The sequence below is a fragment of the Oryctolagus cuniculus genome, chromosome 7 (assembly GCF_051225735.1).
Source record: "Oryctolagus cuniculus isolate XC-2025 breed Fujian yellow rabbit chromosome 7, ASM5122573v1, whole genome shotgun sequence".
Taxonomy (NCBI): Eukaryota; Metazoa; Chordata; class Mammalia; order Lagomorpha; family Leporidae; genus Oryctolagus; species Oryctolagus cuniculus.
In genome coordinates, this window is record NC_142873.1 from 164846640 (window position 1) to 164869025 (window position 22386).

The 22386-nt window shown below is 65.3% G+C and overlaps 1 protein-coding gene across 1 annotated transcript; it reads left to right on the top strand.

The window, feature by feature from the left end:
- The first annotated feature begins 428 nt into the window (after positions 1-428).
- Positions 429-22283, top strand: SLC35E2B (solute carrier family 35 member E2B). The gene is made up of 9 exons (XM_002723813.6): positions 429-687; positions 9871-10345; positions 10547-10682; positions 11094-11221; positions 13019-13139; positions 15715-15768; positions 16350-16422; positions 18311-18456; positions 18796-22283. The coding sequence occupies exons 2-9, from the start codon at positions 10030-10032 to the stop codon at positions 19031-19033; spliced, it is 1212 nt and encodes a 403-aa protein (XP_002723859.1). The 5' UTR covers positions 429-687; positions 9871-10029; the 3' UTR covers positions 19034-22283.
- Positions 22284-22386: the final 103 nt, after the last annotated feature.

Consider the following 22386-nt stretch of genomic DNA (forward strand, 5'->3'; position numbering starts at 1 on the left):
CTGACCCCCGCTGTGTCGCGATGGGACGGCCCGGAGCGTGCCACGGGACGGGCTTGCGGGGGGCGCTGTTATGCTCCGACCCCGGTCCCGGCCCTGATGGGACTGTCCGGAGCGTGCCGCGGGGCGGCCGTGGAGGGTGCGCTGCCGCTGTGCCCCCCTTCCCGGCCCTGATGGAACAGTCTGGAGCGTGCCACTGGTCGGCCATGGGGGGGCTTTCGCCCTGATGGAACGTCCGGAGCGTCCACGGAGTGGGTGTAGGGAGCAATGTCCCCCCCGCCCCTGCCACGATGGAACAGTCCGGAGCGTCCACGGGGCGGCCGTGGGGGGGCGCTGTGGCTCAGCAGCGCTGGCCCGGACGCACCGCAGCCGCCGCGGCTTCCGGTGCGTCACTTCCGCCCCCGGCCACAGAGGGCGCACGCCGCTCCCGCCGCGCGCAGATCCCCGCTGCCCTGGCGCCCAGCGCCGTCGCCACGTCGGCGGCCCGCGGCCCGACCATGGGCGCCCCGGCGGGGCCAGGCCGGGCTTCGGGGAGGCCGAGGGACCCGCCCGGACCCGGGCGCTCGCCGCGCGCAGGCGGCCGGGGGCTCGGCCGCGGGGGCTCGCCCTCAGCCTAGCGCGTCGGACGGCGTCCCGGGCTCTGGCCCGCGGCGCGCGGGGCCCCTCACGGAGACGCGGGCCGGCTCGCAGGTCAGTGCCGTCGCGAGTCGTGGGGGCCGCGCGGGGGGCGCCCGGGCCGGCATCGGGGTCTCGGCGCGCGGGGCGGCTCGGCCCGTGCGTTCCCGGTGCGGGGCCGGAGTGCTGCGCGGGCTCGGGCCCCGCGAGTCCGCAGACAGCCGTGTCGACACCCCCGCGTGTCCGCGCGTGGGCCTGGGCGGTGTCCGCGAGGGGGGCGCGCGCAGGCCGCCTCTGCTGCGGGCTTTGCCCGGGCGCCTGCGGCGGTCCCGGCCGGGAGTCGGGGGCTGCTGGGGCTGCTGGTGCTGGGCAGGGGGCGGCCCGCGTGCTTGCCCGCGGGGGGCTGTGGTTCCGGCGCCGAGGACACGTTCGTCCATACGTGTTTATGTGAAGGGCAGAGCGCTCTCCCACCACTGGTTCATTCCCCGGGGCAGCAGGGGGCAGCCTGACCCCTCCCAGCGCCTCCCGGTGTCACAAAGCCCGGGGGCGGGGAGCCCGCGCTGGCCCTGGCCGGGGCCTGGTCACAGCCTGGGGCAGGTTCCGTGCCCACGCAGGTGAGGCTGCCGGCACCCACCCTGGACTGAGCGCGACTGCAGTGGCCCGGGCTGGGGGGAGCTGGCCCGGCAGGGCCGGTGAGTCGGAGGCGCCTGGTCCGGCGGCCTCGTCCACCTTGTGTGTCAGCTGCTGGGGATGCCTGGCGGCTGGGGCCTTCCGCAGGGCTCCGAGCCGTCTGTTCGTCGCGGCCCTGCGGGGTCCTGGTGCCCACTGGGTCTCCGCCCGCCGTCAGACGCGCTCTCTGGTTAGTGCTCACTGGAGAGCAGGGGACAGAGCTGCTTCTTCGCCGGTCACTCCCCAGGTGCCACTGCAGCCGGGGCTGGGCCCGGGCAAACCCTGGACCTCAGCCTGGCTCTGTGGGTGAGCCCGGGTGTGTCAGCAGGGGCTGGGTCAGAAGAGGGTGCAGCTCAGATGGGGCCCCAGGGTGCGAGGCCGCAGCCCCAGGCGGCACTGGGGTGCCTGTGCGGCTGCCTCGCTGTGGCCAGAGCGAGAAGCCGGCTCGCCGTGCTCTGACTCCGGTAAGCTGGCTGCAGCGGGGGAGGCCGCCTTGGTTGGGTGCCCCAGGCCCCACTGTGAAGTGGGCACCCACACCCCGGAGCGGGGGCTCCCCAGAGGGCAGCGGGGCTTGGCCTCTGAGGGCTGCTCTCTCCCGCGTTTTCCCCGTTGGTGAACGCCGCCTCGGGGTGGGCAACAGACAGGCCTTTGTCCAGCAGGCCCCCAGCCCCAGCTGGACCCTCGGGTGAGACCACAGCCCGGCCGTAAGCCCAGGGTGCCCGGCTGAGCTGACCCCCGGAGACCACGACCGTGCACATGGGGCCCAGCCATGGGCAGCCGCACAGCCCCGCCGCTCCGCTCCTCGTCTGCGCCTGCGCCGGCTGGTTCCGGGTGTGAAGCGGTCGGGAGTTCTTCCATCTGCCGGTTCATCGCCTGAGTGGCCACAGCGGCCAGGGCTGGGCCAGGACAGAGGCAGGAGCCCAGACTCCACGCGGGTCCTGGGAGGTGGCAGGGGCCCAGGCCCTCGGGCCCTCCCGGGCTGCAGGACTGAAGCCACCGCTCCACGGAGCTCAGCCCTGGGTGCATGGGTGCGGCGGCTCCGTCCCTTCACAGTCTCGCGTTTACAACTTCCTTTCCGGTGTATTTGAACGGCAGAGTGAGCACTGTGGTCCGGCAGGTCAGGGGGCCTGGGGAAGAGCCCACGCCCCTCTGAGGCCCGGCTCCCTGCCCCCACCCCCGTCTGCCCTCGCCCCTCTGAGGCCCGGCTCCCTGCCCCCACGTGGGGGACCTGGATGGAGTCCCAGCTGTTGCTGGCATCCGGGCAGTGACCCTGGAGGTAGAGGATGTCTCTGTCTCTGTCACTCTGCTGTGTCACCAGCATCCCGTGCGAGTGGTGTTGAGTCCCGGCCTGTCTGCCGTGAGCTCCCGCTTCCTGGGTGGCGGCAGCGACAGGTGAGGTGCCCGGCTTCAGCCTCGGTGCGGCCCTGGCTGCTGTAGGGATTTGGAGCCCGGACCAGCAGGTGTGCACGTTCCCGCTCTCAAATAGTTTTTTTATTTGGAAAAATTCCTGAACTTACCCAGCTTTGTCCGTTTTACCCTTGTTTGAAAAGCTCGGTCGGTCAGGCTTCCACCCCCAGATTCAGGAGGGCGCAGGTGTCCTGCGGGGGCGGGGGGGGGGGGTCGCGGGACTGCGCGTGCAGGCGCCGTCTGTCGGGGCCACCTCTCTGTTTTCCCCAGCCTGGTGCCGTCCGGGTGCGAGCTGGGTGCTGGGCAGGCCTGTCTTCCTCTGTAATCCGCGGTAGCCGTGTTTCTGGGCCCGGATTCTGTCTCGGCCCCGAGCACCGCTGGCCGCGCCGTGGTTCCCAGCACTGCCGGGTGGGGTGGGGTGGGGCGAGGCTGGAGCCGACCTTTGCCCCCTGCCTTGTTCACCGGGCTCCTCCCCTTTGCTGTCCTCACGTGCTCTGTCCTCTTACGCTGCCCCCTGCGTGGTGACGGGGCTCCCCTGCCCTGGGGGCGGCTCCTGTGTCCCCCTCTCTCCCAGTGCATTGCCGCTGCCCGCCCTGGTCTCAGCTGTGTGTCCCAGGAGTGCGAGCCGTCCCACTGGAGAGGGGCATCTAGCTGGCCCCGCCCCTCAGGGCACAAGTAACCACAGTCAAAGTCGTGTGTTTGGGGCCTTGAGAACTGCACCGTGGGAGCCGTGGTCCCGATGGCTGGGGAGCGTGGGAAGACGGGAGCACGCGTGTCGCCCCAGGCACGGGGACCGCGTGACTGACAGAAGGTGAAGTCCCCGGGAGCCCAGCCAGCCCGTGGGGCTCCGGGGCTCTGGTGTCGGCGTCCAGGCCTGGGTCCTTCTGACGCCTGCGGGCTGGGGGGCACGATGAGTGCCCACGCCCCCGCCGCAGCTGGAGTCGTGCTGAGGCGTCTGCCGGCCCCCAGGCTGCGTCCCGGGGCTCCGTGCCCTGCTGTCTCTGCAGGCCCTGACCCGCTCCTGTCCCCTCTCTAACAGATGGGGGCGTGGCCAGATGCTGCCGGGACGTCCACATCCCACACCGGCGTCCCGGGCTCAGGGCCCCGCCGACTTGGGTCCCTGCCCTCCACGGAGACCCAGAGGGAGTCCCGGGCTCAGGGCCCGGCCGACTTGGGTCCCTGCCCTCCACGGAGACCCAGAGGGAGTCCCGGGCTCCTGGACGCGGCCTGGCCCAGCCCAGCTGTTGCATTGTGGAGTGAATCAGTGAAAGGAAGTTAGGGCTCTTGTCTGTCTCTGTCTTTCCAATAAACTAAATACTTAAAAAGAAGTCTGGTTCCCGTTATCTGCTTGTCTTTGCTTGCACAATTCAGAATTCCTAGCCGATGACACCGCGCACAGTGGTGTTTATAGCGTCGCTCGTGGGCCGTACACAATCATCCCATGTGCCTTGGCAGGGCCGCACAGATGACGTCACCGGCCTCACGGCCCACGGCGACGCTGTCCCCTGCCCGGGTCCAAGCTTAGCGAGTTGAGTGCTTTTTGCTTCTCGCTTTAGTGCACTGTGTTGTTTGATTCCTGCACTTGTGTTCCCTTTTACTTATTTTAAATTTCTGTCTGTTTACTTGAAAGGCAGAGAGAGGTCTTCCTTCCGCTGGCTCAACTCCCCAGAGCACCACCCAGGTCTCCCGCCCGGGTTGCAGGGGCCCAAGCGTTCGCGCCGTGATCCGCTGCCTCCTGGGTGCTCGTCTGCAGGACGCGGGCATCGCAGGCAGAGCCGGGTCTCGAACCGGAGACTGGTAGGCCATGCCGGTGTGCAGCAGTGCCTGCCCCAGGGCTCTGTGTTGGAGACCGGTTTTCCTGTCCCTACTGGTTTAAGGATTTTTGGTTTTTCAGCAAGTGAGAGATGCCAGACCTGTTAGAAGGTGCTGCTGCCAGCCTCCATGCTGCCCCCCCCCAGCCCCTCTGCTCTGTCTGGGGCGGGACATCTCCAGGCCACGCCCCTCCCCGTGCGCAGTCACCACGTCCTCACGGTGGTGGGTTTAGCTCTGATTGATGGCGATGGCGTCTGCCAGGTGTCCCTTTGGGGTAGAGGACATGCGTGGGAGAAGCTCCAGGCCGAGCAGAGGCCGGCGCGTGTCACGATTCCCAGCTCTGAGCGCCTGCGGCTTCCTCTGGTCTGCAGGACTGACCTGCCCCTCAGTCGTGATCCTGGGTCCCGGGAGGACTTGCGGCCTCCCTGGGGAGGGACCTCATGCAGGGGCCCTGTTCAGCTCTGTCACCCAGACTTGCTGGCCGGGCGCCACCTCCGGCTCTCAGGGGAGTGCTAGGTGCCTCCCCCACGTTTTGGGAAAGCCGGGACCCCTCGCTGCGGCCCAGGACGAGGCTACAGGCCCCAGTGAGGTTCTTTCTTTTTTTTTTTTTTTTTTTTTTTTTTAAGATTTTATTTACTTATTTGAGAGGTAGAGTACAGTGAGAGGGAGAGACAGGGAGAAAGGTCTTCTGTCTGCTGGTTCACTCCCGGAGCTGGGCAGATCAGGAGCCAGGAGCTTCTTCCCGATCTCCCACGCGGGCGCAGGGGCCCAAGGACTTGGCCATCTTTTAATGCCTTCCCAGGCCACAGCAGAGAGCTGGATTGGAAGAGGAGCAGCCTGGACTAGAACCAGTGCCCATATGGGATGCCGGCGCTGCGGGCGGAGGATTAACCACTGCGCCACGGCGCCGGCCCCTCCGCTGAGGTTCTGTTTCTGCTGCCCGCTCTCAGCTCCTGGGGGCCTTCCGGGCTGTCTGTGCGGACTGCACCTTCCTAGTGGGTGGGTGCTCTGCCCTCAGCCCTGGGCCCAGCCGCGGGCTCTGTCCTCTGCCCTGGGCCCAGCCGCGGGCTCTGTCCTCTGTCCTCTGCCCTGGGCCCAGCCGCAGGCTCTGTCCTCTGCCCTCTGCCCTGGGCCCAGCCGCGGGCTCTGCCCTCTGCCCTGGGCCCAGCCGCAGGCTCTGCCCTCTGTCCTCAGCCCTGGGCCCAGCCGCAGCAGCTCGGCTGTCCAGGCCCCAGCCCCGGGTTTCTGTCCACTGCTTGCTCCGTGGCCAGCTCTGCTGTTTGTCTCCCTTTCCCACCTCTTGTGGGCAGCAGGTGCGTGGCAGCAGCCCAGGTGTGACTGGCGGGCCCGTGGGAAGGAGAGGGACCCCGTGACTTCTTAGTTTGTAGACAGCAGACACAGACGTGGCTCCCGCGCGTTCGGGCAGGGCCCGGCTCCTCTCAGTGGGGGGCCCTGCCGAGCTCTGCCCCATCTTCCTCACTCTCGGCACACATTGGGCGGACGGTGTGTGACCAGGAGGCGAGCGTCCACCTGGTATGTGCAGCTCTCCCGGGCCCTCTCTGGGCATGGTGACAACAGCGTGGCCATGGTGCAGCCCCTGGGCCACGTGTGTCTGCCCTGGCTGCCTGAGCAGTGCTGGACAGGGCAGGCAGCTCGTGGTCCAGCCCTGGGGACGCCCCGGGGCCAGTGGTCACTTGGCACTGGCGCCATGGCCATCTGAAGTTGCGTCTTTTTTGAATTGAAGATTTATTTATTTAAAAGGCAGAATTAGAGATAGCGAGATCCTCCGTCTGCAGGCTCACTCCCCAGGTGGCTGCACCGGTCAGGCCTGGGCCAGGAGCCTGGAAATCCACTTGGGCCAACCACGCGGGTGCAGGGGCCGGGCACACGGGCCACTGTCCTCCGCAAACTGAGTGGACTGGGACCAGTTGGGACTCTGATTGCACAGCGCCCGCCCCTCCCGCCCCGCCCCTGCAGGCGGCAGGTTAATCCGCCGAGCCACAGCGCGGCCCTCCCACACCCCGTGGTCCCTCGTGGGCTCTGGCATTGCAGAGCAGATGTCTGAGGAGAGTGGTGGGGGTGGGCCTTGAGCAGGACAGGAGCTGGGGAGGGGCTGGCCCTGCAGCACCCCCCCCCGTTGTCTCCCCCCAGGCACAGTGGCTGCAAGGGAAGGTGTGTGCTTGGCTCAGGCCAAGCCCCCCCCAGTGCTCAGCCCCCTGCACAGAGGAAAAGGGGTGGGCTCGGGGGGCAGCAGAGGGCCACTCCCCCGTCCCTCCTGTGTCACCAGTTGGCTGCGTCCCTACCCCAACCCACATCCCAGACCCCTGGCCTCCAGGGCTCGGCTGCCGCCCTGCACCCCCACTCCTGCTGCAGGGTCCAAGTGTGCGGGGGCACCTGGGCACCGCTAGCAGCCCAGGGAGCAGAGCCAGGTCTTCCAGAAGTGCTGGCCCCCTGCCCCCTTGCATCCTGTCTGAAGCAGCACCAGGCTTGGCTGAGGTGCGCGACACCGAGGTGGCCGACGTGGGAGCTGCCGGGCCTGGGAGGTGCTGCCCCCAACAGGGCCTGGTGCAGGTCCCAGGGCCTCCTGAGTGAGGGGCGGCCTGGTGCAGGTCCCAGGGCCTCCTGGGTGAGGGGCGGCCTCCGTACTCGTCACCCTGGGGCTCTGCTGATGAAGTGACCTGGGCTGGCCCTGGATGGCGAGGACGGGGCCGTCAGCAGCAGGACTGGTGGGGTTGGGATGTCCCGGAGCAGCGGAGGGGCGGGGCCTGTGAGCCCCAGGTGCTGGGAGAGGCGCCCAGAGGGGGCTCGGCCTCCCCGCCTGCCCTGAGCCTCTGCTTTGTCACAGCCTGAGTTTCCCAGGAACCCTGGCTGACAGCTGGCGTCTCCACCGGGGCGCACGGTGAGTGGCCCTAACACCACCGAGTGCCGTCCTCAGCCTCACGGCCCCCCTGCCGTGGGGAGGGGCCTCCTCTCCCTCCAGGGTGCGTCAGAAAGGCAGGGGTGTGCGCCCCGGGAGTCGCGCACTCCTGGGGACACAAGGCCTGCGTCTCGCCCTACCCTGCGCTGCCTCCGTGGGCTGTGGGCCCAGAGCTTCCCTAACTCCTTCCTCCTGGTGGGAGAGGCCGGGGTTGCGCCTGGTTGGTTTTGTTTACTCCTGAGAAGGCCGCACTGGACGCCACCTCGGCACAGACGTCGGTGGGCGCGGCCCCTCGAGCTCTCAGCTCCCCTTCCCCAGGGTGACTTTGGAGAACGTCCAGCTGGTGCCGGCGGGTGTTCCGACCAGGACAGCCTGTGACAGGCACAAACCGTGGGTGCTGCCGGGGCGGTTCCAGCAGAGTGGCTTTCTGCCCGGCTGCCCCTGAGTAGCAAAGAGGCCGGGAAGTAACTCAACTTGGCCGGCATCCGGCATCCACGCCTCACCGGTGGAGCTCGGCGCCCTCCGTGTGCCTGCGTCCCCAGGGTTCTGTGCAGCCGGAGGTCGCTGGCCTGCGGGGAGGGTAGGCTCTGCCTCCTGGGGTGGCCGTGCCCCTGTCGTGGCGCGGTGGCCTGTGGGAGCCGTGAGCGCAAGGGGGAAGCAGGACCCCCGTGGGCCTGACCGCAGGCCGGGATTTGGCTTGGGGGCGGCAGCTGAGCAGTCACGGAGTCGGATGCGTGTGCGTCCGTGCCCGGGCGTTTCCACAGAGACAGCACGGGCGCCCAGCAGCACCGGGCCGTGTGGAGGGCAGGGCTGGTGCTGGCTGAGACCGGTGAGCAGGTGTTGGGGCAGGGATGGCCGTGGCCTGCTCCTTAGTGGGACACCTGCGGGGAGAGGCTGCGGCCCTGGCCGTGCAGGGGCCGGCACAGCGGGCGGGGTGGGCGCTCCCACTGCTGCCGGCAGCTCTGCCTGGCTTGTGGACTCCCAGATGAAGGTTGGGAGGAGTCTGATCTGGCAAGAGGGAGCTGGGCTGGGATTTGACAAAGGGAGGTGGCTCACCCCCCAGATGCCTGACAGACAAGGCCAGGCCAAGCCAGGAGCCAGGCACCAGGCACCCAGCCCAGGCCTGCCCAGGTTCATTTCCCAAAGGCTGACACAGCTGGGCCTGCGTCAGGCTGAAATCAAGCCCAGAACCCATGTTTTGGAAACCCTGGCCCGGTCACCCGAGCCGTCCCCTCGGCCTTGCAGGGTCGGCAGAAGCCAGAGTGGGAGCAGGAAGAGGGTTTTGGACACAGGCTTTCCGGCGTGGACAGGCCAGGGGGCGTGCACACAGGTCCAGTCTGGAGAGCTGGTGGCCGTGAAGGGGTGGGAGCTGAGAGAAGCAAGGCGGGGCCAGGCACCCGCCGTGGGCGCTCAGCTCCTCAGCAGTGACCGAGGCCGGCCGCGGGCGCCCCTGTGGGCTCCCCACCCTGGCAGTGGTCTCTTCTGCGTGTTCACCTCCAGGTAACCAGGTGGCTGCCGCAAGCCCGTCTGGTGTCAGCCCAGCCCAGGGGCCTCTGGAATCCCATACGTGAGCTGAGTTTAGCAGGGGTGGGTCTTTGGTGAGCAGGTGGGCAGCACACGGCGTTGTGCCTGGGTTTGAGCTCACGCTGCTCCCAACTCTGTCTTCCTGGCAAGCTGCACCCTGGGAGGCAGACAGTGACGGCTCGAGTGGTTGGGTCCCTGCCACCCTTGGGGGAGACCCACGTGGAGTTTGGGGCTTGATTTCAGCCTGGCGCAGGCCCAGCTGTTGCTGGCATTTGGGAAATGAACCAGCACAAGGCATTCCGACTCTGTCTTTCAAACAAGTAGGTATATAATTAAACACACACACACACACACACACAGAGCGAAAGGAAAGAGCAAGATTAGGGAAAAACAGGATGGTTAGAAGTGAGACCAGATACGGTGTCCGGAAGTGGAAGATCCGGTGACAGACAGACAGACTCCACGGATGGGGTAGAAAGTGCCCGTCTGACACGGGCGTCGCGGGATCAGACGCACAAAACGTCTAGTTGAGGGCGCAGGGAGAGCCTGCAGGGCCTGAGCACCTGTTCTCTCCAGGGCCCTTCGCTGGTGCCAGGAGCCCGTTGTGACAGCTTAGGACCCAGTGGCAGAGACGGCCCGGGCCCCGGTGGAGGCCGGAGGCTCTGGGTGCTGCCCTGCGGGAGGCAGGACGAGCCAGAGGTTTGTGTTGATCGTGAAGTGACCAAGGCTCTGGGAGCCCTGGGTGTGCGCTGCCTCGGATGGGCAGACCAGGAGCTGGCCCTGGTTCCGTCTCGGGGGCCCATGAACCCGCCGGAAGTCCAGCAGTGAGACTCAGCTCCACCTGGTATTTTAAAGTCATTTTAAATTGGTGAATAAAACTGTTAAAGACATTAAATATTCAAAATAAGTGACGTGTTTCCTTTTCTTAGTGTTCGGGTTCCATGTCTGCGCTCTGCTGGCGAGAGGCACTTTCCGAGGCCATGTCGGTGGCAGCTGGGACCCCCGCCCCCTCGCCTGCGTCGTGCGTGCTCACGCCCGGCCGTGCTGCCCGTCCTTGAGACAGAAGCGTCCCCAGCTGCGGCGCCTGCATGGCTTCTTCCACGAAACCCTCCGCGCCGGAGGAGACGGCTCCTGGCGGCGGGGAGAAGAGGCAGTCCCTGCTCAGCTGGGGCTCTCTGCTCGGCCATCGGGGCGAGAAGGTGGCGTTTGCCAGGGCCGAGGGCAGCCCTGCGGAGAACCTGCTGACCATCACCATCACCGAGACCACCGTCATCGAGTCGGACCTGGGCGTGTGGGACTCGCGGGCCCTGCTCTACCTCACGCTGTGGTTCTTCCTCAGCTTCTGCACCCTCTTCCTCAACAAGTACATCCTGTCCCTGCTGGAGGGCGAGCCCAGCATGCTGGGTAAGGCGGGCTGGGGGGCGGGGGGCTGGGGGGCCTGGGGGGCCTGGGGGGAGGGCGAGCCCAGCATGCTGGGTAAGGCGGGCCCTGGGGGGCCTGGGGGCCCTGGGGGGAAGGCGTGGGCCCTGGGGGGAGGGCGTGGGCCCTGGGCGGCCGAGGGCGTGGCCGGGACCCCTCTGCACCCAGGTCTGCGCCTCCCTGCAGGCGCCGTGCAGATGCTGTCCACGACCTTCATTGGCTGTGTCAAGGTCTTCGTCCCCTGCTGTCTGTACCAGCACAAGGCCCGGCTCTCCTACCCCCCCAACTTCATCACCACCATGCTCTTCGTGGGCCTCATGAGGTGAGGCGTCTGCGGCCGCGGCTGGCGGGACTTCCTCCCGTGCGGGAGGCAGCTTCGCGGTTACCACGAGGGCAGCGCAGGCTCCGGGGACTCAGGAGGGCGCCCAGGTTCCAGGCACCGAAGGAATTTGGTTTTGTCGAGTTCTTTCTGGAGCTGCCCTGGAAGCAAATTTAGCCGTGGTTTGTGGGGGGCGTGCCTGCTTCCCCTGGCAATGCCTGGGCCTCGGGGGCCGGCCAGCACCTCGCAGGCCTCACCCTGAGCTCTGGGCCCAAGCCCAGGAGCCCGTGTGGGTGAGGGTGCGGAGGGGAGAGGCCGGCGTGGCCGCCTGCTGGAGCTGACCCTCTGGGGCCCTGTCCCCAGCGGCTGCTTGCTTGGCTCGTTCACCCGACGGTGCTTCCTGCTTATTTGCAGGTTTGCAACCGTCGTCCTGGGTTTGGTCAGCCTGAAAAACGTGGCCGTTTCGTTTGCGGAAACCGTGAAGAGCTCCGCCCCCATCTTCACCGTGATCATGTCCCGCATGATTCTGGGCGAGTACACAGGTGAGGGGGGAGGGGAGGGGGGGAGAGGAGGGGAGGGGAGGGAGGTGGGAGAGCCCGGCCGCCCCGGGCCAGCGTCCAGAGCCCTCCTCGCCCTGCCGAGGCAGCGAGTCCTGCTGCGTGCAGCAGCGGCTTCGGCCCCACAGAAGGAACGACTCCAGCACTGAACGTCTTGATTTGGCTTCCAGCTGTGGTGGACATGTCTGACAAAGCAGCTCTCTGGGGTCAGTCAGGAATCTCCCCGCTGGGGAAAACTGAGGCGCAGGACTTGAGAGCCCAGGGGACTCCAGCAGGTGGCTCTGGTGTGCGGCACCATCCCCGAGGCCTTGGCTGAGACCCCCAGTGTCGGTGGCGCCCGGGCCCCAGCCCTGCACCAGAGTCAAGCAGGATCCCCGTGGCGTTGAAGTGGCCGCAGGTTCCGCACGCCCATTCTGTAGTGAGCGTCCAGGAGCTGAGGGCCAGCCGGGGCGGAGGCCGGCGTGCGTGCTGGGTCCACGGCAGAGCAGTCCCCATCCTCAGCTCAGGTCCTGTGAGCGAGGCGCGGAGTCGGGGCCGGGGGCCCTGCTCTGGCCTGAGGCCTCAGCTTGGTCCACTCTGCGAACACCGTGTGCTCACGCCCTCACTGACGCGGATCTCAAGGCCGGCTGAGTGTGGGCCCAGAATCGCCTGGTGCCCGCTCCCGGAACCACCATGCACAGGAAACGCGACTGCTGATGCATTGAGGAATTCTTTCTTAATTTGAGAGGCAGAAAGACAGAGAGGTCTCTCACTTGTGGTGCGCCCCCGAAATTCCTGCAGCAGCCAGAGCTGGGCCAAAGCTGGACGCCTGGAGCTCCACGTCTCCCAGAGGGACAGCAGCGACCCAAGTCCTTGAGCCAGGCCCCGCGCCCCCCGGCGAGCCCCAGGCGGAGGCGGGGTCGGAAGTGGCGCTGGAGGTGGAGCCAAGGCCGCGATCTAACCGCTGGCCAGACACCTGCCCCTGGAAGATGTATTTGTCTGAAAGGCAGAGTTAGAGAAGGAGAGAGACGAGAGACCTCATCCACTGGTTACTCCCCAAATGTCCCAATGACTTGGGCTGGGCTGACCAGGAGCCAGGAGCTTCCTCTGGACCTCCCATGTGTGCAGAGGACACACATGGGGGGAGCAGCCAGGACTCGAACCAATGCCCACATGGGATGCCGGCACTGGGGGCCATGGCTTAACCCACTGTGCCATGGTGCCAGTTCCCTGAATGGATTTTTTAATTGAGAGACATCTTCACCCACTGGTTTACTCCCCAAATGCCTGCAACACCCAGGGCCGTGCTAGGCTGCAGCCAGGATCTTGGGAGCCTTGTGGGTGGCAGGGGCCCTAGTACTGAGTTACACTACCCTCCCAGGGTGGGCTTCAGCAGGAGGCTGGAGTCAGGTACAGGGCCGGGCACTCTGCTGCGGGCGCAGGCCCCCCAAGCAGCGCCTTAACCGCTGCGCTGTAGACCCATCCTAACAGTGGGCAGTGTGGTGGAGCCCCCAGCCCCGTGCCAGGCCCTCAGGGTCTCTTTCTCACAGCTGCCTGGACACCGGTCACTCACCCTCTTCACCTGCACGCCCAGGTGCCGTGAGGGCCAGCACGTGTCTGGTCGCTGCGGTCCTTGCAAGGCCCCCGGCGCAGGGAGGTGGCGGGCGTGCCTGCCGACAGGAGCTGGCGTTTGCCTGCTCTGCGCTCTGCACCAAGCAGTTGCCGGTGCTGGTTCTGAGAGCCCTGCCGGCCGCGGTGCTCCAGGGCGCTGCACCTGCTCACCGTGTGTTGCGCTCTCCTCAGGGCTGCTGGTCAACCTCGCCCTCATCCCGGTCATGGGAGGGCTGGCGCTCTGCACAGCCACCGAGATCAGCTTCAATGTCCTGGGCTTTTCGGCTGCATTGTCCACCAACATCATGGACTGGTGAGTGGCAGAGTGTGGGCGTCCGTGGGGGTGCTTGTGAGACGCTGCTCCGTCTGTGTCGTCTGAGGCCAGCCCAGAGCCACCTCCCTGATCCAAAGCCAGGTTCCCTCAGTGCCCCAGCATAGCTTTCGCTCAGAAACAAGCCGGAATTCGACCACGTGGTCGTGCTGCGAAGTCGCTCATCAGAGACACGCGAGCCCTGGAACACCCTGCCGCCCATGCCCGTCGGTGTGGCTGTTCCAGCTCGGGATCACCAGGGGGCGCTTCAGCTGCAGCCAGGGGCTCTCCCTGGGCTGTGGGCATCCTGGCGGCTTTTCCCTGCATCGTGGCCATGAAGAAGACCAGGGGACGGCGCCGTGCCGCGGGCAGGAGAGGCCAGTGTCGCGTCTCTGTTAGATTTAGGTTGGTCCAGGGAACCCTGCTGGGGCCCCGAGTCCACAGCTGAGCCAACGAGCTGGTCTCTAAGAATTGCCATCACTTCTCAGCCGCGCTGTTTTGAGAAAGGAACGGGGAGGGGCCCAGCTCCCGCGTGCGGTCGCCACGGACGCCCGTTCTGCGGCGTGCAGCCGGCTCGGCGGCCTGATGCCGCTCGGGGACACGGAATGGCCCTCGGGTCCGGCACTGCAGCGTGCCTTTCGCCTTCTCTGCGTCTGTAGTTCCTGACACGTAGCCTGGCTGCCTCCCGGCCCGTCCGTGTGCTCGCTTTGCTCTGGACTTGCTGCGTGGCGTGGTGTCCGTGACGGCCCCTCGTCCGCGGCCGGCTCTGGGATCCCTGTGTGAACGAGTCCCCAGGTGGATGCGACGGCCAGAGGTGGGCCAGCCGAAGCCAGGGGCTGAACGCCGTCCGGGTCTCCCACGCAGGTGCAGGGGCCAGGCCTGGGCCGTCTTCCCCTGCCTTCCCGGCCACAGCAGGGAGCTGGATGGAAGTGGAGCAGCGGGCACATGAGCCGGGCCCATAAGCATGGCAGGGTCGCAGGCCGCGGCTTGCCTGCCGCCCCACGGCGCCAGAGCTGCCGCGGAGCCCAGAGCAGCGGCGCCTCCTCACGCGTCTCCTGGCGCTGCTCGGGCTGCGTGCTGTGTCGCGTGCTGCTGCTTTTGCAAACAGTTTTTTTAGATTTATTTTGTTTGAAAGGCACAGTGCCGCAGAGACATCTTCCATCTGATGGCTCGCTCACTCCCCAGATGGCTGCACCAGCCAGGGCTGGGCCGTGCTGACGCCAGCGGCCCAGAGCTCCGTCTGGGCCTCCGGGCGGTGGCCGGGCATCCTGTGCCTGCCCAAGGACGTGAGCAGGAGGCTGGGCCTCGGAGCGGCGCTGGCGTGGCTCCTGGCCGCCCGGCCGCCCAAGCCGGCGCTGAGCCACAGCGCCTGCCGCTTGTTTCACGTTCTCACCGGCCTCTGGCCGTCTCCCGCGGTTTGTCCTGTGCTGGGTCTTGCCTGTTTGTGTTTATCGAGGCCTTCGGGGAGGCAGCTCTGTGTCAGTCACACACCTGGGTACCCGGGTGCCGGCCATGGTGGCTGCTGACTTTAGACCCCTTTTCTTCAACGTGGGGCTTTGCAGGCCTGCGCCGTGGCGCCGTGGCACAGCTCCTGCCTGGACGCTGCTGGGGCAGCACACGTGAGCACTGCTTCAAGTCCCAGCTGCTCCGCTTTTTTTTTTTTTTTTTTTTTCTTTTTTTGACAGGCAGAGTGGACAGTGAGAGAGAGAGAGAGACAGAGAGAAAGGTCTTCCTTTGCCGTTGGTTCACTCTCCAATGGCCGCCGTGGCCGGCACACCGTGCTGATCCGATGGCAGGACCCAGGTGCTTCTCCTGGTCTCCCATGGGGTGCAGGGCCATCCTCCACTGCACTCCCTGGCCACAGCAGAGAGCTGGCCTGGAAGAGGGGCAACCGGGACAGAATCCGGCGCCCCGACCGGGACTAGAACCCGGTGTGCCGGCGCCGCAAGGCGGAGGATTAGCCTAGTGAGCCGCGGCGCCGGCCCGGCTGCTCCACTGTCAATGCAGCTCCCTGCCAAGAGCTCGGAAAGCAGTGGGAGGCGGCCCAGCACTTGGGCCCCTGCACCACGTAGGAGACCCTGATGGAGTTCTCGGCTCCTGACTTGGGCTCGGCCCAGCCCTGGCTATTGTGGCCATTTAGGGAATAAACCAGCAGATGAAAGATGCCCCCCGCCCCACCTTTCAAATAAAGGCTTTTCAAAAAAAACCAAATTAGGGTTTTGTGAAGTGCTCAGAGCGGGGACTTTAGGGTCCTGTGATGCCAAAGAGCTGAGCACCTCGGGCAAGAACCTCACCACAGTGCCTGGCCTCAGGGAGTGCGCTGTCCGCTGAGTGGGGGCAGTGCTGTGGTCGGTGCGCTGTCCACTGAGTGAGGGCAGCGCTGTGGTCGGTGCGCTGTCCGCTGAGTGAGGGCAGTGCTGTGGTCGGTGCGCTGTCCGCTGAGTGAGGGCAGCGCTGTGGTCGGCGTGCTGTCCGCTGAGTGGGGGCAGCGCTGTGGTCGGCGAGGGCCGGACGCCATGTGCGTTCACCGTGCCGTCCTAGCTTGTTCACCCTTCACCTCTCCTGTTCTTTCTTGTAGTTTGCAGAACGTTTTCTCAAAAAAGCTCCTGAGCGGGGACAAGTACAGGTTCTCGTGAGTATCGTGCGTGGGCGGGCTCTCCAGCTCCAGGCCAGTCAGATCCAGGGGCCCCACAGACTGACGCGGGCCCCACTTGGGCTCGGGTGGACATTAGAAGGACTTTGTCAGAATGTGGGGAAGCCACCCTCTTCCTGTCCTGTTGCTGCCTGGGTGTGTGATTGCCTTTTCATTTTATTCATTTATGTGACTTAAGACAGAAGCCGTCTGCTGGGTCACTCCCCAGACGTTTGCAGCAGGTGGGCCCAGCCACCGTGAAGCCAGGAGCCCCGCCCAGGTCCCCACGTGGTTCCTGGGCACCTGTTGCCAGCCAGCATGCATGTCAGCGGGAAGCTGTGGAGCCCAGTGCTGGACCCAGGACTGGTCCGAGCACCTGGTGTGGGGTGTGGACGTGCCGCAGGCAGCTTCACTGTGCCACCACACGCCCGCCTGGCCTCTGGTCGCCGTGGAGGTCCTCACTGTCCCGGGAGACAGCAGGTCTCGGGCCTGTGTGCACCCTCAGATGCGTGTGCTGGGAAGTCCTAGGCCGGAGCCTGGCCCCCTGCACGGGCCTGGTGGAGCATCTCCTGTCCCCGCAGGGCCCCGGAGCTGCAGTTCTACACCAGCGCCGCGGCCGTGGCTCTGCTGATCCCAGCCTGGATCTTCCTCATGGTGCGTCTCTCAGGCGGCCGCCTCAGGCCCCGGCAGCTGTTTCTCTCAGCAGTCCAGGAGCGAAAGGGAGGCAGCATGCGGTCTCGCGGACGGCCGGGTGCTGTGTCAGCGCTGCTGACTTGTTTGCATGGCAGCAGCTGTCCTGTCCAGGTGTGAGGGTGGCCTGGCCTGGGGCCTGCAGCCCACCCTGACCCCCGGGAAGATTTGGTTTTGCTTTTCCTCTCGTGTACACAGACCAGGAAACCTGTTGATCTTTTGCAGATGAGAGTGTTTTTCTGGGGTACATTTTTGAAATTGCAGTTTTCATTGAAAGATTATTCATGTTTAAATCTTTTTACCATGTGAAACATTTTATTCTTATTTCTTTGAAAAGCATAGTTAGAGGGAGGGAGAGACAGAGACAGACAGAGAGAGAGAGAGAGAGATCCTCTGTCCGCTCATGCACTCCCCTAAATGACCACAGCAGCCAGGGCTGGGCCAGACTGAAGCCAGGAGCTTCTTCCAGGTCTCCCACGTGGGTGCAGGGCCCCAGCACTGGGCCATCCTCTGCTGCTTTCCCGAGCGCATTAGCAGGGAGCTGGATCGGCAGTGGAGCAGCGGGGTTAAACTGGGACACATACTGGATGTCGGCTCTGTCGGTGTGACTAACCTGCCCAGCCGCAACGCCAGCCCCAGAGGACACTTCTGAGTGTGAGCAGCATCGGATGCAGCCACACTGTGCATCCCTCTCTCACTCTCCATATTTTTTTAGTTTTTTAAAGATGTATTTTATGTATTTGAAAGACACAGTGACAGGGAGCGAGGGAGAAAAAACAGCTCTTCCATCTGCTGATGCCCTCCCCCAAACACCCGCAGCGGCCAGGACTTCTGTCCGGTGAAGCCAGGAGCCTGGCGCTCCGTGTCGCCAGCAGGGCCTCAGCTGCTGGCCCAGCGCACCCTCATCCCGCAGAGCTGAAGCAGTGTGCTGCTGGCCCCCCCAGTCTGGCCCCTGGAGCCCCGTGTCAGGGAGCGGCACCTGTCCTGGGTCCGGCTCACTTCCCTTGCACGCCGTGTCTGAGGCCCGTCCTGGCTGGGGCGTGTGCCGGAACTGCCCGCCTCTCTGCGGCTGAATGGCACTGCGTGGCGTGGATGGCCCCGTGGTGTCCGCCATCCATCCCTTAGCCGTCTGGGCGGCCTCCACATTCTGGCTCTTTATGAACAAAGCTGCTGTGGACGTGGGTGTGCAAGCGCCTCGGGGCGGGGGGTGCTGCCCCGCGGGGGTCTCCAGTTGCTCGAATCTCACAGCCGGGCACAGCGCTCGGCTCCTGCAGGGCTTCGCCGTCGCTTGCTTTGTTTGTGTTTGACAAGACCTGTCCTGTGGGGGGAGGTGCTCTCCTGTTGTGGTTTTTGATGGCAGGTGTCTGTGGGTTCTGGCAGTCTTGATTGGTGTAGTTCAGGCTCCCACCTGGAAGGCTGTGTTGAGGGGAGCCATGCTGTGTCCACTTCGCGCAGGGCTGGGGAGCCTTCCTCTGCCAGTGACCCCACCACTAGGGAACCGTTCAGAACTATAACTTAGAAATTAGCACACTGTCGATTACTGCACTGAGTCCCGCCTCGGTGCCTTGGCAGGGGCAGACCAAATGACATTGTCAGCCTTGCCCAGCCTGTGGCTGGACGTGCCCCTCGCCGTCTCTGTGGGTGGCGTGCAGGGAGCGCCCAGGCCCGCACAGCCTCCCCCTGTTCTGGCCGCAGGACGTGCCCTTCGCCGTCTCTGTGGGTGGCGTGCAGGGAGCGCCCAGGCCCGCACAGCCTCCCCCTGTTCTGGCCACAGGACGTGCCCCTCGCCGTCTCTGTGGGTGGTGTGCAGGGAGCGCCCAGCCCGCACAGCCTCCCCCTGTTCTGGCCGCAGGACGTGCCTGTGATCGGGAGGAGCGGGAAGAGCTTCAGCTACAGCCAGGACGTCGTGTTGCTGCTGCTGATGGACGGCGTGCTGTTCCACCTGCAGAGCGTCACGGCGTACGCCCTCATGGGCAAGATCTCCCCTGTGACCTTCAGGTGAGCCGAGGACGCCCACACACAGGGCGTCCAGGTCTGCAGGGCAGACGAGCAGCTCCGCGGTTGAGTGGCGTCTGGCTCTCGTCCCTGGCGATAGCTGTGCTTCGCCCTGCCCCTAGCCCTTCGCCCCTCACGACAAAAAACAGGGAGTGGGCGGGCCCCTACAGCTCTGGAACCCTCCGGTGGTCTCCCCGCCATGGCCCCCTGGGGCATAGCCCCCCTCAGCCAGGCACGGCCGTGCGGCGGTCACATGGTCCTGGCCAGGCACTGCGGCCGGGGGCCCAGCGCGAGCCTGAGTCTGAGCGTCCTGTCCCCACTTTGCGCCCTGTGTCGCGGCAGTGTTGCCAGCACCGTGAAGCACGCCCTGTCCATCTGGCTGAGTATCATCGTTTTTGGCAACCGCATCACCAGCCTATCAGCCATCGGCACCATCTTGGTGACAGTCGGTGTCTTACTCTACAACAAGGCTAGGCAGTACCAGCAGGAGGCCATGCAGAGCCTGGCTGCAGCTGCCAGCCAGGCCCCAGAGGACAGCACCGAGCCGCTGGTCCCCACGGACCCCGGACAGTACCACTGAGCGAGGCCACGAGGTTAGCAGCACCACCTTGCTCCTCGCTGACAGCAGCCCTCCGCAGCCAGGTGTGGCCGAGCCCACATCCAGGGGTCCTGGCCGGGTCGCAGGGGGGTGGGGGGGGCTGTTGCCTGCTCCCGTCTTGGTTTTTCACTCATCTGTCTGGAACTCAAGTTGAAGGTTTCCAGGCGTCGGCTTCCTGGGCAGAGCCCAGCGTCCGCCATCAGCCAAGCTGAGCTAATGCCAGAGCCAGGTGGTCCAAGCTGCCCCTGTGGCTCCCTGCCAAACACACGTCCTGGCTGCCATGGGCCAGGCCCCCGTTCCCGCATGTGTGGCCACCAAGGCCAGCCAGGGCCAGGCCGGTTCCAGTGCCAGTGCAGCTCCACCTGCCTAGTGCCCATGAGGAGAACTCGACTTCCTCGGACCAGCCTACAGGCCTGAGGCTGCCGGGCCCTCCGCGGAGAAGGCTGCAGCTTCACCCACCAGCTGCTGTGCTGGACCAGTCCAAGTGCCTCCCACCTGGGCATGGATCTGTCCACCCCCCGAGAGGACACAGAGCCGACAGTGGAGGGAGGGGGCCGGGACCAGGGTCTCCTGCCTCCAAGGGCAGGTGCCAGTGCTTCTCCCCGTGACCCAGGCTCCCGGGGACATCACCCATCCCCGCCTGCGGTGCCAGCCCTCAGGGGAGGTCCTCCGGAGGGTGCACACGGGGGCCCACCTCTTGCAATATCTGCTGCTCTGAGCCCCTTCCCGCCGACTGAGGGGCCCTGCCTTTGACCAGAGGCCAGGCTTCGCTTGGGCTGGTTCTGGCCCGAGATTGAGGACAGACCTCTCAGGTTCGGCTCGGGCAGGGGAGACTCCCTGTTCTTTCTGGACGCCTGTGAGTGTGAGGCTGGCAGCTGGGGGTTCCTGGGGGGCCTGCAGGGATCTCCCATAAAACCTGTGGCCGCACAGTTCCGTATGGGGACATTGGCACCGGTGTCAGTGGCACACAGGAGACGGACGCTGTGCTTCCGAACGAGAACATGTCCAGCAGACCTCCTGCTGGCCCGGCTCGCCCCAAGCCGCCCCTCCCTCTCCTCATGGACCTCAGGGCTCGGGAAGCCCGGGGAGCAGTCGGTCTCCCCCCAGGCCAGCTGCAGCTGTAAGCACTTCGCTGCGTCACTTCTCTGGTATCTGGCGGGTTTGACTGGGCACGCCCATTGCTGGCCCCGTCATGGCCCGGATCTGGAGCCTGAGCACCCGCTGTCCGCCGAGTCCCACTTGCCCTCCCTGTTCTCCCAGCCCCTGGCCCCCATCAGCAGTACACGGGTTTTCCAGTTGACGTCTCACTGGGAAAACAGCCCCTCCCAGAGATAAAATCTCAGAAGCAAAAGAGCAATAATTCCCACTCACTACGTCCTCCCTACTTGAAAAGGTGTGCCCTCGCGATGGTCGGGCGAGGCCGTGAGCCTGAGCCGAGCTCTGGCCCCGAGCGGCCAGGCGCCTGCCAGGTGGCGCCAGCTCTCCCGCACTGTGAGGGTGTGTCCTGTGACTGTCCCCAGGGTTCTTTTTCTTTGCTGTTTCTTCCCCTTTCCCCCAAAGCAAATGGCTGAGGGTGGCCAGTGTGGCGAGATGCTGCACTGATCGGTGAGGCCCAGCTGTGGTCGCCTGGCCTGGAGGATGGAGCTGCCGGGCCTGCTGCTGGCAGCGGGACGTGCGCAGAGAAGGGGCCGTGTCTGCTGGGTCAGTGGCAGGGCCTTCTAGATGTGTCCGAGTCCGTGCCGGGCGCAGGCGCCTGGTTTCTGCGGGGAAGCTGCCCCTCCCTCCCAGCCTAGTTTCAATTGTCTGACTTTGTGGGCCAGCAACAGCATGAAGATTTTCTAAATTATTAGCTAATGAGGCAATTTCCTGTAAATGCTTTTGAGACTTTTCCTGCCGCACAACGGTTGCAGAAACTGCCCTTGCTGGTGTTCACACGCCCACCACGCCCGAGTCAGCTCTGGGCCACCGCTGTCGTGGCATTTCGAGGCCAGCCCTCCACCAAGAGCCAAAACGCAAGGCCTGGCCTCGCCATTCGTTTCCTGCTACAGACATGATGCTTTTGACATTAACTGTGCCCAGTACACTCACAGACTTCTCACTGGAATGTCACAGGTGTGTGTAGGGACATTGGCACCGGTCATTGCTCATGTTGGGTTCCAAGCCTCCTGTGTCCGTGGTCATTGTCTGTGCCTTTTGTAAACCAGCAAAGAGCGTGGAGAGCCCCCCAGGCCGGGCCAGCTGCTTGCGGATAGCGGTGCTGGGAGAGGTGCAGAGCTCCGGCTTCCAAACGCGCCCGCTGACGGAGCGCATAGAAGCTTCTCAAAAGCCAGTTCTGACGGTTGCAGGCCCGTGTCGCCAGTCACCTGCCTGCCTGGAAAACAGGAAAATCTCGCGCAATCCAAAATGTGTCTCTCACTTGAGAAAAACAAAGGGATCAAACACTTTATTAAGAAAAAAAACCTGTACAGAGTATCAGCGAAGTAGAGCCCTGCTTCGTAGTGCCTTTCAAGTCCCCGCCGTGACACCTGGGCTGTCTAGACACCGCCTCTCACATCTGTCCGCGATGCTTCCCAAGGCCTCGGCGTTCCGCTGCTGCCTGCGCCGCGAAGCGTGAGCAGGGCGCAGGCAGAGTCCACTTGTCTTGCCGTTGACCGACGCTGGACGAAGCGCTGCATTCCTTCCCCGAGGCACACACGCGCGAGCCCGTTCCCCTCCTTTCCGAGTCGGGAGCCAGGCGTGCACCCTCCGGGTCAGGCACCCACGGCTCAGCTCCTGCTTCCTCTCGGCTGTCAGCCCTTGGGACCCACCGCGTCCGCGGAAGCTGCGGCCTGCTCGGGGTCCGGCAGCTGAGAGCCGTCCCTGCCTCAGTCTCGTCCTCTGCTCTCGTTGGCCGCTCCCGAGGTGTGACTGGACCTGCCTGAGGGGCTGTTGGCTCCAACCTGGGCCACAGCCAGGGTCTTCCCACGTGGTGAAACTCGAAGATACACTGCTGTCTACATGAGAGCCAAATTAATTTGCTTTATACCAAACACATCGTATTTCTGGACTTTTATACGTCACCTACTTCAGTATTCAGTGCTTTCTAGGGAACACGTGATGTTAGTGACGCACTTAGCTGTGGCAGCGAGCGCCCTGCTAACTGGGTGCCCTGGCTGCTTTCGTCTAAATGAAGCAGCCGGGGCGCGGCGGGCAGACCTGTTTCAAAAGTAAATAAATGCCAAGTACGACCGGGGCTGTCTCCCTGTGTCCAGGCTGCTCGGTGACCCGGGCCGGCTTGGGGGGAGGAGAGGACAATGCGGTTTTCGCGAGGGAAGCCGCGGGGTCGCGGGTACGCG